At 40.2% G+C, this 12,500-nt stretch overlaps 1 protein-coding gene and 1 long non-coding RNA gene across 5 annotated transcripts in view; one reads left to right on the forward strand and one right to left on the reverse strand.

Annotated features, from left to right (window-relative positions):
• LOC137967744 (uncharacterized) overlaps nucleotides 1-12,500 on the reverse strand; it is a 138,409-nt gene that overhangs the window by 74,349 nt on the left and 51,560 nt on the right. Inside the window, exons 1-3 of one of the 4 annotated variants that reach the window (XM_068814302.1) lie at nucleotides 4,360-4,664; nucleotides 3,754-3,905; nucleotides 1,091-2,352 (exon numbers count right to left, since the gene is read on the reverse strand). The exons of 1 other annotated variant lie outside the window; for it this stretch is intronic. In XM_068814302.1, coding sequence (XP_068670403.1) covers nucleotides 1,091-2,327 — 1,237 coding nt within the window. In that variant the 5' untranslated portion in view covers nucleotides 2,328-2,352; nucleotides 3,754-3,905; nucleotides 4,360-4,664. Of the gene's footprint in view, nucleotides 1-1,090; nucleotides 2,353-3,753; nucleotides 3,906-4,359; nucleotides 4,665-12,500 lie in introns of those variants that run through there. 2 more of the 4 variants (XM_068814301.1, XM_068814300.1) reach the window with 2 other exon arrangements.
• The window catches only part of LOC137967759 (uncharacterized), a 416,483-nt gene continuing 414,324 nt past the window's right edge, over nucleotides 10,342-12,500 (forward strand). The window contains exons 1-2 of the long non-coding RNA XR_011116574.1: nucleotides 10,342-11,214; nucleotides 11,312-11,440. This is a non-coding gene — a long non-coding RNA (uncharacterized lncRNA). The remainder of the gene's footprint in view (nucleotides 11,215-11,311; nucleotides 11,441-12,500) is intronic.

Genomic DNA, 12,500 nt, shown 5'->3' on the forward strand with positions numbered 1-12,500 from the left:
TCAAAAATATAAAAATATCGAGTCGGCAAAGTTTAAGTTTACGCAACTCAGCTACAACAGCGTCGATAAATGGCTATCATGAAACTCTTCTGGATATTATTAACCGTCAAGTATCAATATTTAGACGGAAATCGGTGGGAGTTTACTCTAGTATAGGGTAGCAAAATTCAGCTGAACTAGCTCTGGTATAGGCCAAGGGTTCCAGGGTCCCAGCGGCACATCCCCACCCAGAAATTCCTCCCCGGGAACCAACCCTCTGAGGTCCAATCGGTCAGTTTTGAACATGAGTACCGGTAATGGCGGACCGTGAAATCCAAAACTTACATTCAAAGTGAATGGACTTTGGATAAAAGCAAAAGCTCAAACTGTTGCCAGTCAGGTGTTAAGCAAACACACTTTCAAATTCTGAAGAAAAAAGGGAAGTGATTTTTTTTTTTTTGGATGATTTTAATGTGTACACGATGGGACAGAATTCCTTGTTATTGTTTAAATCGGGATGGATATTCAGTCAAAAAATGAATCTGCCCCTAACATCTGAATCACAGAACTGACAAAAAGCCAAAAGGTCCTCTGGGAACAGAAACTTTAAAGTGCACCTAAAATCAATAATTTTTCATCTACAATACTTTTCTCCCCACCAACAGCAAAGTAACATGTTTTATCATTCTTATTTCAAAGTTTTGCTTTTTATCTGCCGGACAAGATGCGCTAAGTTATCAAAACTAGCAGAAATTTTGACCCACGACCGTGATGTGAGAGACATGGGCCTATTCATGATTTTACATCACAAACTGCTCTGTAAAAAATATGCAAAATGTCTTTGAAAACAGGAATGCAAAGCAGCTTGTGACTTAAAATTAAGAATAGACCCATGCCTTTTACAAAACGGTCATGGGTCCAAATTACTGCTAGTTCTGCCAACTTTACGTGGCTTGCATGACACAGAAAAAGCAAGATTTTGGGTATAACCATTGTGAAATATATTTGCTTTGGATGAGGAGAACATAAGAAACCAACAATATTTGAGTTTAGGTGCACCTTAATGTCAGAACACAAAATACGTACAAAGTGTAGATATTAATTACCATACCATGAACCATACTCCATAACTTGTCAACCAGTGCTTCACATTGTCTTTTCCAACAGTACTCCCGGCCATAAGCTTCTCTCAGTAACTTGCTTTCTTCAAGGCACACTCTGTGTCTAACACTGACACACTCAATTGCTTCAGCCCATCTACCTGGATCTTTAGAATCAACTATGCTGTATGTTCCTAAGGGAATGCTCTTTATTGCTCTAGCAAATCCTGAATTACTCCCTACAAGAACTGGTAAACTAGCTGATAAGGCTTCAAGAGCAACAAGACCAAATCCCTCTGATTTTGAAGGCATGATGACAAGGTCAACTTCACTAAAGAGATCCCTCATTCTTGAACGGCTCTGTACAAATTTTCGCACTGTCAACTGTTCATCAGTAATTCCACAATTGAGAAGTCTTCTCCTGACCTCATCCTGCTTCCCATCAGGGGCACCCACGAACAGAAGATAATAACCTTTTCCTTTTAGGCGTTCATCAGCAAATGCCTTAACAGCAATGTCATATCCCTTCAACTCAAAGTCCTCATCATCTCCACGCCCACACAACAACACATTAAAATCATCATCACTCTCAATTTTGGACTGTTGCACCAAACCCCCAAATTCCCTATTAAATAGACCTGGAACTATTTCAAAAATATCCTCATCCTTCTTACACCCCTGCAAATAGGAAGAATAAGCCTTTTTAAGTCTTGGTCCCACTGGAACAACAAGGTCAGCATACTTGCAAAGACCAACCTCATCCCAGTGCTTCTGTTCACCCCTTGAAGTAGGATTATCATAACCCTTATATTTGCTAAGGTCTTCTGGAGCAGTATGCACCACATGCACCCATTTACAATTTTGAAATTGTGGAGAACGTTTTATGACGTTAACTTGCCGGCCAAGTTTCACACCATGGCCAACAACAACATCTATTCTGTGATCTTCAGGTGGAAAGCACAACCAGTCAAGAGGTTCACTGAAGCCTGGTTGTTGACCTGCATCAAGAACATTGATCCCAAAATTTTGGGCTGCCTTTTTGTCTTCATCTTTGCAAGCACCCTCTGGGACCAACACAGAAACTCTGACATGCGGCTGTTGTGACAGATGAATTGCAAGCTCTCTGTTTAATGTTGACAACGCCCCAGCCGATGAATTCCATTCACTTCCTAAAAGAGTAATGTCCAGTGCTTCCTTGCTTTGGGCAAAAATCTCCTCTGCCTCTACAGATAGTCCTCCTTGTGCCATGATTCCAATTCCAATTGACAGACAACTGAAATGGTTTACAATATAAACACTAAGTATTAACAACGATTATCTCATTTTATAGCCAAATGCTCATCCCGATATAAATTAAGGTACATGCAATTTTGGCAAAGTTTAGGAAGTCGGTGCTTAGTGGTGCATGGGCAATGGACCAGTTATGTTTGCACAAATTTGCCTAATATTTACTTTCTAGACTGCACAAGCAAAGAATGAAATAAAATTAATTTCATCACAACTCTTTGTCATTATCCAAACACGGAGGTTTATGGGGAAAAATAAAACTCTGACCAACAGTTTAGACTTGGTATTTATTGACAACAGAGAGTCCAACTAACCAAACCAGTAAGTTGGCACTGTCCTTAATGAGCACAGAAAGTCCACCTAACATCACATAAAAAAATGTAGGTATCTCTTACCAAACCAGTAAAAACCTTTTTTTTTATTTCAAAATTACATGTGCTTATCAAATATCTTGACCTAGCACCAGGTGCAAGGACTCTTACTGCAGTGCCCTGGACCCCACCAGTAACTTTAAAATGATAAACATGTATGACTAGCACAGTGTGTGAAAGTGGCAGAGTGGTTGTTGCAAGGGGACGCTAAATGATGAGTTGTTTGTGGGTCAGACTTGTAATCCAGAGTTTCTGTCTCCAGCCTCACTCTGACCACTGGCTGAAGTAGTTTTGGATAGTCCCTGTTCAGTTTTGCAGCTGCCCTTGTTATTATAGCCAACTGGTCTGTCTCCTGCATTCTAAAATGAGTGTTGTAATATTTTTTGTTCAATATTTCATTGACCCTGAAAAGCCCCTGAGGAGAGCAGGCGGTTATGTGCAGGCATTTCGACACTCTGACCTATTTGTGCTAAACTAAAGAGATCAATCAAAGATGCACCAGAAATTAAAGTCTATGCTAAGCTTAAATGGCCGCCAACCCACTGAGTGATCATGCTACACACTGCATCTACTTTTTGATGTGTTTGTGTGCGTGCTCACTGGAAGACCTGCACTCATGCTTGTACTTTATTGCAAAGGTCCCAGTTACATGACAACTGTCCCAGGATAAATTTAAAGGAATCTCATGACTTGTCATAATTAAATAACCTAAAATGAAAATTAGGGCCATCTGTAGACATGTAGTAACCCTTGGGGTGATGTAGCAGCTCTCATAACTTATAAGCGATTGGCTTGCTACCCAAGCCAAAAACAAAGGACTAAAACAATTGAAACAATGACTTAGACTTAAAAACAATAGAAGCTGCTTACAATACCAAACAAAAGCTGGTTACGAGAGGTGCTACACAGCTGAACCCTTGCAACACACCCCAAGTACATATAATAATAAGGGCCATGCAATGATTATTAGGTCTCAATAAAGTACTAAGAAATCAGAAGGATACATTAGCGTGTACCTTTGTAGTTGCTTCGCTTCATCTGTGATGTTCAACTTCTTCTCATACCATGTACATGAAACTTCTCACAGACTCACAAATCTGAATGAAGCATAGTGAGAGAAACTATGATCATGAGCTCTCGCTTCATCTTTCTCTGAGAGACTTTATCACTATAAAATAGATCGGTAGAGGAACATTTTAGCAGGAGGAAATGCCAAGTAAGTTTTAAATAACTTTACATAATTGCCACTGCTCAAGAAGCAAACAAGTTCTTATGTACATCCGCCTGGTTGAAAATGCTCGTACCCGAAGGAAAAATGCAAGAAAAATAGGTTGGTAAACAGCTCTTGATTTTCAAATTATGACAACCAATACATCTGCCAACGGAAGGATGAGGTATCCATCGCTTTTCTTGGTAAAATGACAACTCCTTTACAAATCGTCCCTGGGTCTATCGCGTCTCAAGAGAAATCATCATATGATGATGATGAACTTTATTAAAATGTGTCGAGGAATCTCCAGCGCAGAGCACTAATATTGGTGACACAAACAACCGGAAGAAACTTGTGGGACACTATTTCCAAAAACCGTTGCCAAAATGAAAATCAAAGCAGCTAAATATACCTTCTAGGATAGCCTTAACAAATCCTGCTATGTTTTCATCAGCGTTTCCAAGGGATAAGCACACTTCTAGTTGCAGAAGGTGCGTCCAGAACCAATGAGCCGTACGATGGAGCTGAGGGTGATGTGCTTTGCATCTGAAGATCGCATTAATTAGAATAATCCTGCAGAATTATGACACCCCTCAAATTTCAAAATGCGCACTTTTTTTCGTTCCCTTTTGTTCCTGTTCCAATCTGCTGTAAATTTGCCGGTTCTACAACAGCTACCAGAACTTCTGAGCTTCTCGTTTGACTTGTGACTTGATTACTTGACTGATGTTGGCGGCTGGGCTCTGGGAACGAGAAGAATTTTATTCTCATCCCCAGAGCCGCCCGGCCCACTTAGCCCATCAGGTCCCTGGGTTGTGTATGGCAAGAGCCAATTACAGCAATTTTCAATTTTAAATGAAATTCAATTTTATTTCAATGAGCCCCTTAGACCTTTAATTGTCTGTGTTTTATACAAAGTGCGCGGTCCGTAGTCCATAGCCCATATTCCACACACCATATTTTCTGCTCACCGATTATTGAATTTCATTGAATTGAATTTGAAACTCAGTATTAAATAATGCTACAATAGCCCACTTTCGATATATTAAAATTCAGTCCTAAACAAAAACATCATCTCGAGGCTCTGGGGGGTAACTCTGGGATGGACTGGCATCCCATCAAAGGGGAGTAGGAATACTCCTAGTCGCTTCATGCCATGGAAACCGGGATAAGCTCAAGCCTGATGGCCTTCTGGCTCGTGTGCAGAGACTTTCGGAATGATGTCTTTTGTTTAGGGCTGAATTTGAATATATCGAAAGTGGCCTATTGCCTTGCCATATTTGTGCCTCAGTCTCGTTTCCTTTTGTCAGTCGCTGAGCGACAAAGCCTGAATCCGAGATATGTTTTCTAAACTACAATAGCTTGAGAAAATACATGTTGTTATGGTATGTCAGCTTACTTTTTTTTGTTGATTCTTTGACCGTTCAATTAGCCATTATCATTTTAATTTTCCATAGCTTGGGCTGCCTGTGGTATCTAAGGCAACGAAGTGTCAGAAGTAAATTCCTTAGGGATGACGGCCCTCTGGTGGGAAATTGCAAAGACATACGAGAAGCTTCTTGTTGCGTGGCGGGAAAATCGGCAGCAACCTTTGGATGGCTTCGTGGTCTGCTTTGGCAGCGTTTTGCTCTGGGTCCACCAATGGCTAAGCTAAGCTCCGCCATCTCCTTAACGTCATTTCGGTAAACTCGTCATTATTTTACAATTTTTTCCAAATTTCGTATCGTAAGAGCACAGGCTTGCCAGGCTGGGAAGCATTTCCAAATTTATCTTCAAACTCTACATTAGCCTACGTGTAGCGGTACCTTTGGGAGGAGGGAAGGTCTAAGAAAAGCACTTTTGTCCAGTAATGACCCTTGTTAAATGTACGTTCAATTTTGACATCCATCACGAAGTGTCCCTTTAAATCTAAAGCCCTGGCCAAACGAGAGCGAGGGTTGACGAGAGTTGAAACTCTCGCTCTCGTTTAGCCAGGAATTCTTATCCTCTCTCGGCCACTCACATAAGCTCTCGAGCGCTCTCATTGAATTTGAAACCTGCTCAAATTTTTCATGAGAGTTCGCAAGAATTTTGTCTCGTTCGGCTGCGCACGAGAGTTTGAGCGAGAGTTTTGCGGTCAGCAGTTCAAAATCAAATCAAATCAAAACTTCATTTCATCACGGAGTCCATTTCACTAATAAGTGTTCTCCCATGGAGCCTTGTTTTACAACTACGATTACTAATAAAAGTTGTAGAATAACAGACTATAATTAAAAATCTAATTTACCTAAATGCTAAAAATGTAATTTACTTACAACTTTAATTTACTTAAAAAGTCTTACAGCATAACTTAATCTATTGTCGGATTTAACATTATAAAGATTAGATAATTAGTTAATCCATTGTCGGATTTAACATTATAACGATTAAATAATTAATCAATTAATTAATTAATTAATTACTTAATTAATACAAGAAAATTATTCAAACTAGTGGTCCGCTTTGCTTTGCTAGCCAAACTGTTCTAATTAATGGCACCCCTGTAACGGAAACTCTTTTTAAGAGCTTCTGAGTTCGTTCATGGGATGAACAGATTTAGCTCTGAGTCACGAAGATTGCATCGATGGATAGTATTAACTAGTATTCGCGAATCTTGCGAATATATATATATATATATATATATATATATACTGTCTGCAGTTAGATATAGCTCTTTGGCATTACAAAGCTTTTGCTTTCATGTCCAAATTGAGCACTCTACTGGGATGAGTCATTGCCGCTGGCAATTGTGCATGCTTACTAGCTCGCTAGTTTGAGCACTCTGGCATGATGTACCACATGTGTGGGACATTTGGGGTGGCTTTATAAGCTTAACCTCCATCCCAGACATCAGCATTGCACTGATGAGGCCCAGAAGGCCGAAACAGTACTGTCTGCAGTTATTATATATAATATATATATATATCGTCCACTGCTTTGAACATATGGGTTTTCATTTGTTTGGAACGACTGTCAGCGAGCCTCGTCCAGTTTAGTTCCGAAAGAATGTGAGAAGATCTTATATCCCAGTCAGCACCGGCTATTATGCGAGCAGCTCTGTTTCGTAATTTTTCGAGTTTATTACTTAAGCCAGTACCGATGCCACCCTAGGCAGCCCTACAATAAGCAAGATGTGGTAAAATGAGAGATTTGTAAATTGTTATGAGCACTGGTTGGAGGCATAGTGGCTTAAGTTTTCTTAGAGCTGCAAGCAACCTTTTGAGACCTTTCGGTTAACCGCAGAGATATGGGGACCCCAAGATAGCGTTTCATTCACCTGTATACCATCCAAGACATTTATATGAGTCAACTTTTTCCATTGAATGGCCATCAAGGCAATACGAGGTACTAAATAGTAACGAGATTTAATTTGTGCCAAATCCCAATGAGCAAGCATTTAGCTTTGAGACAACGTTAAGACTTTGGCGATTAGAATCAAGCCATTGTTTAAGGTTGCCTAAGTCACGTGTCAGGGATGAGAACAACTCATCTGGATCTTTTGATGCATAACTATTGTCGGCATACATTCTTACATCAGAAAACAGGTTACAGTTAGGCAAGTCCTTGATGTATAATAAGAATAATAAGGGTCCAAGTATTGAGCCCTGGGGACGCCACACCGTATGCAGTTATTTTTTTCTCCCAGCGGGCTAAGGTAAAAAAGGAAAAATAATATAGCGTCGGATTCGGGGACCAAGGAAAACGCCAAAGCTGAATATACCGGCTGGCTAGTCACCACATTTACGTCAGAAAGGGTTTTCCCAGACTCTCTCTTTTGTTTGCACCATATGTGAAACTCTGGACAAACTCTCGTCAACTCTCGCTCTCTTTTGGCCAACTCTCGATCACTCTCGTGGACTCACATGAGCTCTCAAGAGTTTCAGCTCTCATCAGCTCTCGATCGTTCTCCTTTGGCCAGGGCTCAAATTAAATCAAATCAAATTAACACATATCAAATCATATTGTTTTTTGCTGAGAGGGGAAAACGGGAGTACCCGGAGAAAAACCTCTCGATGCAGAGTACAGAACCGACAAAGTCAACCCACATATGACACCAGATCTGGGAATCGAACCCGGGTCACATTGGTGGGAGGTGAGTGCTCTCACCACTCGACGTCTTTCTGCACATTTTTCCCGACATAAAAGTAGGCTGCGTAGCTGGCGGGATACTTTATTGCAGGATTATTTAAACACGCGGAAGTTATTCGATAGTGGCATCGTTGTGTTTTGGCGGCAAGTGGAAATCCAAGACTAGTAGTCCTCATGCCAGTCGCGGCCTACACGCGGCCAAGTCTGTCGTGCTCGCGAGTGTTTAAATAATCCTGCGATAGAACATCCCTCCAGCTACGCAAGCTAAGAGTCAGCAGAATTAACGATTACGTGCTGACGCACACTGAAAGCGTGTTTATTGATAATGTTAATTTCTTTCTTTGCCAAACAAGAAAAAAAAAACGTAAATAAATGAATGAATTAGTTATCAATTGATGAAATTATGGATTTCCAACATGTTAGTTTCGACTCTCAACTTGTGGTAGCTCCCCTTAATTCCAAACCCGCTTATCACCCCCCCACCCCCCCCCCCCCCCCACTTCCCCAGGCTGGGTCATTTGCTAAGAGTGCGTTCCATTGCCTTATTCTGGAATACGAACGGGAAAGTTTACTTGTACAAATTACCTACTGGAGAATTTTAATATTTTGGAATACAAAAGAGACTTTTCATCTCAACAGCTTTTTCTGAAAAATCTTTGAGATATCTGTCTAAATTTACGAAAAATCTAGAGGGTTACTTTTTTTAATAGTATTCCAGAATGTCAAACGAACGTGCCATAAAATAAGTCAACCTTAGGGTGGAGCATTGTCAAAAAAAACAACGAAAAAACAAAAACCCGCTTTCTTTCGAATTTCAAAAGTAATAGATGCTTTTTCGTTATCCTTGTTTTTAATAACAGGTTTAAATTTTCTGATTGTTTTTTTTTCTTTTTGGTTATTACCCTGTTATCAGTTAGAATATTAGCCATATTTCATCTTCACCAGGAGACCATAACCAGGAGCCTTCAACTCCAATACTTGGTCTACTGATGGAACGGCATTTTTCACAGATGAAGCTATTTTTAGATATGTTCTTAAAGGGGACTGTGTCACGAAATTTAGTTAAATTGAGCGACAGGGAACTGGCAGCCACATCGAGCGAAAAGTAAAAATAGTTACTAAAACATTGAAGGAAGATTAGAATAAAACAGGAAATACGAAAGGGGTTTAGGAATGGCAAAATTGAAGAAGATTAAAATGGATTGCAATCGAGCTTCATTTTTGAAAACTGTTCAGCTTAACAGTTTTTCAAAGTTTATCTGTGTTGTTTGTAACTTAAATTATGTATGCTCGACAGACATGTTTTTTTGTTACGAATCTTTTAGATATGTTGTTTAAAAGTAATTTCTGTGTTAACGTTAAGTCACATAGCGAGTAGGGGTGAGTTATTGGTAGCCACACAAAAATAGCTGCATTGCCATGACACAGCACCTTTAAATACGATTTGGCTTGCACGAGTGACTGTTCTCAATCGCACGGGTAACAAATTCTCATGCAAAACTTGTGATTGGCTGGAAAGGTTTGGTTTTGCGGGAAAAATCAATCTAAATATAACGACTCCGTCTGTAAAAAATGACATTCCACAAGCGCAATGAAGTTGTAGGCTCTTAGTAGGTGTGTTCCTGTACCACTTCAGATTGTTAAGATTGTTGTTGTTGTGACGTCTGATAAGTAACAAAACAACAATTTCAAATAACACATATCACTTATTTATCTTGCCTTAATTTTTTAAAACGTTGACAACGCTTTCCACGAGATTCATCGGTCACTCCACGTTGGATAAGCCACCCTCCAGATTGTCATTTATCCAATGAATTGTACTTTCTACCTTTTGAACTTGAGCTTAGCTAAAGAACCGCCCCATGTCATTTTCTCTTTGAGACGGAATACCTCTTCCACATTTCACTTGTCGACTTTTTATAGGTGCACCGAACGAAAATTATTTCCAAGATGCATAATAATAGGTCAAAAACGTACATGAAAACGCACGCTAAGGAGTTTTTTAATTTTGCTATAAAAAAAGTGTTCCGCACCCCCAGGATGATTATGAGCAAAATCCCAGCTCCCATGCAGCTAGATAGTGAGAGAAACTCCCAGCGAACCGACCTCGTGTCACTATTTCCCAGCCAGTAAAGAACTTCGTGAATCTAAACCGCTCGCCAAAGCGGTCAAAATGGGTTTTTTCTTTTTCAACATTCGGTAAGTTGAACCAGCGATAAGCTTCTCGTGAACGAGTTCTCCTCCAGTCCTCCCCAGTTTCTTTTCTCATCCAGCCAGCACGGGTTGAAGTGCTAAAGATATTTCAAGTTTCCCAGCAAAAGAGTATAAAAATCAATAACTTAGCAGCCAGCTAAATTTCCACTGCGAAACAGATATTTTGGGCAACCCCATCGTAGGGTGCCCTTTTTTTTTACAGGATGGTTGTTAGTTTGCGTAGCAACGGTTTTCGTTCATACAAAGGGATCATGAGGGTCTTGGTTCTTACGGCATCGCTTACCATCCAAACAAGATATCTGTCACGTGAACCAAGTGTGGAGGCTCCCACAAATCTCTCGGACTCCAGTGGCCAGATTGTGATCACCCCAAGGCCAACTGGAAGGCTGAAGAAAGGTTCTCCGTCAGATTATATTAAGGAAATGTTGAAAAGAAAATTTGTACCACAGAGAAACTGATATATATTAAACTCAACACCTAGACTGGACACTAGTCCATTTTACCTTCCCCGCATATGAAGGTTCCGCCTCGCGGCCTTTGATTGTTTCAATACTATGGAAGTTCTCTTTTTTTTCATTTACCTTCTCGCAGGTTGAGCGGTTTGATGGCATTTTCAGGTCTTTCAGGGAAAGATGATAACCCGAGGCTTACGTTAGTTGAAAACCCGACTGTGATACTGATGGCGAATGTTTCGATGATTCGTGTCACGATGCAATGATCTTGTTCCATTTTTGTTTTAGAACCCCGGCCCGCAAATGTTGCATGTTATCGTTATGTTAGTTCATGGGACCTGGGAACAACTTCCAATCCTACAGTTCTTTCCCAGTGCCCACTCCATTTTAAAACCTCGTGCTTTCGTTTGCAGTGTTTCTGGTTGCATCTCACAGTGTTTGTAGTTTTATTCAGCTAGTTCTTAAGTTTCTCGCCCTACTGGAGTACCACTCATGTAAGTTTCCACCTTTCCTGTACTGCATTGCTTTTATCTTAGCATTTGTCCTTTTCCTTTCATCAACCATGTTTTGTTCACATTTTTTGCTATCTAGTGTTCACCAAACGGTACAATTTAAAGAAGTTCTTTTGTCGAATTTGTGCCTGGTTGACTGACTTCGCCTCGAACGCGATAACTTGTGAGGAAAAACCATACTGTAGGGCGCCAAATGTGACAACAATGTGTAAGTTTCATATTCATGTCAATTAATTTAGGACAGCACCAGTATCACCCAGTTGGGGCCTAAAATTTTCAGATTTTCCGTTCGATCCTTGCTATTAAAGGCGTAGTATCATGGTAATTATCCGCTTTATTTTGACCATAAATTTACCAAATCAATCTTCAGTGACTTATTCATTCTTAAATTGCTTCTGGAGTTCATCAGCCCGACATGTTCAAGCTAAGCAATGAACAGTTTCATCTTAGCTACGCGTAACCAAAAACACTTAAGAATGCTCTCTGAGCAAAAATAACCGTTTTCAAGAAAATGTGGCCATTAATTTTCGTTTACCGTGGGTGAACAGGTCTTCTTTGCTTTCCAGATTTTTACTAACAATCTGCCTATGATCACCTGTAGTACAAAGTTCTTTCGCATATTTAGCATCTTAATAACGCATTATAGAGCTACAGTTATATTTTGCGCCCACAAAGAGATACTTTACAGATGAAATGTCTATAATCAAAGTGCCACTGTCGTCACTCGTGGATATGAAAGTTACCGCGATTGTTAAAAATTGGCAGCCTGAAGTTTTCTTATGCATTAGTTGGTGTGATATAACAGCTGGATAACCCAGGTGGAAATCTTGACCGAGTCTTTCGACAGTTCGTCATTATAGCCCGCTACACAAGTACTAGCGTCTTGAAGCATGGGTTGCTTGGTTGCCTCACTGTTTTTCATGTCACTGCATGTTGTTCAATTTGGATTCATGACAGCTTTGATAAACATTGGTATACTTTGATAGCTTCAATGTCACTCTCCAAATGGAAGTCACCTTCCAAATGGAATTTATTAATCCCCCGTGAGCTAGGGGATCGACAGAGACTGTCTTCTCACCATGTGTTTGTCGATTGCATTTCGACATGTGTATTAAAGTCTACGAGTTGGTGAGTGAAAGGCGGTGCACAATTAATTGCACCAATGTGTACTTGTTCAGAATCTTTTGCTTCACCTTCGAAGAACGCCATTTCTTTAATTCTTCCGTTTCTTGCTCCAGTGCTCTGGCGGCTAGAGAGGAGAGTCTGGA

The sequence above is a fragment of the Montipora foliosa genome, chromosome 8 (assembly GCF_036669935.1).
Source record: "Montipora foliosa isolate CH-2021 chromosome 8, ASM3666993v2, whole genome shotgun sequence".
Taxonomy (NCBI): domain Eukaryota; kingdom Metazoa; phylum Cnidaria; class Anthozoa; order Scleractinia; family Acroporidae; genus Montipora; species Montipora foliosa.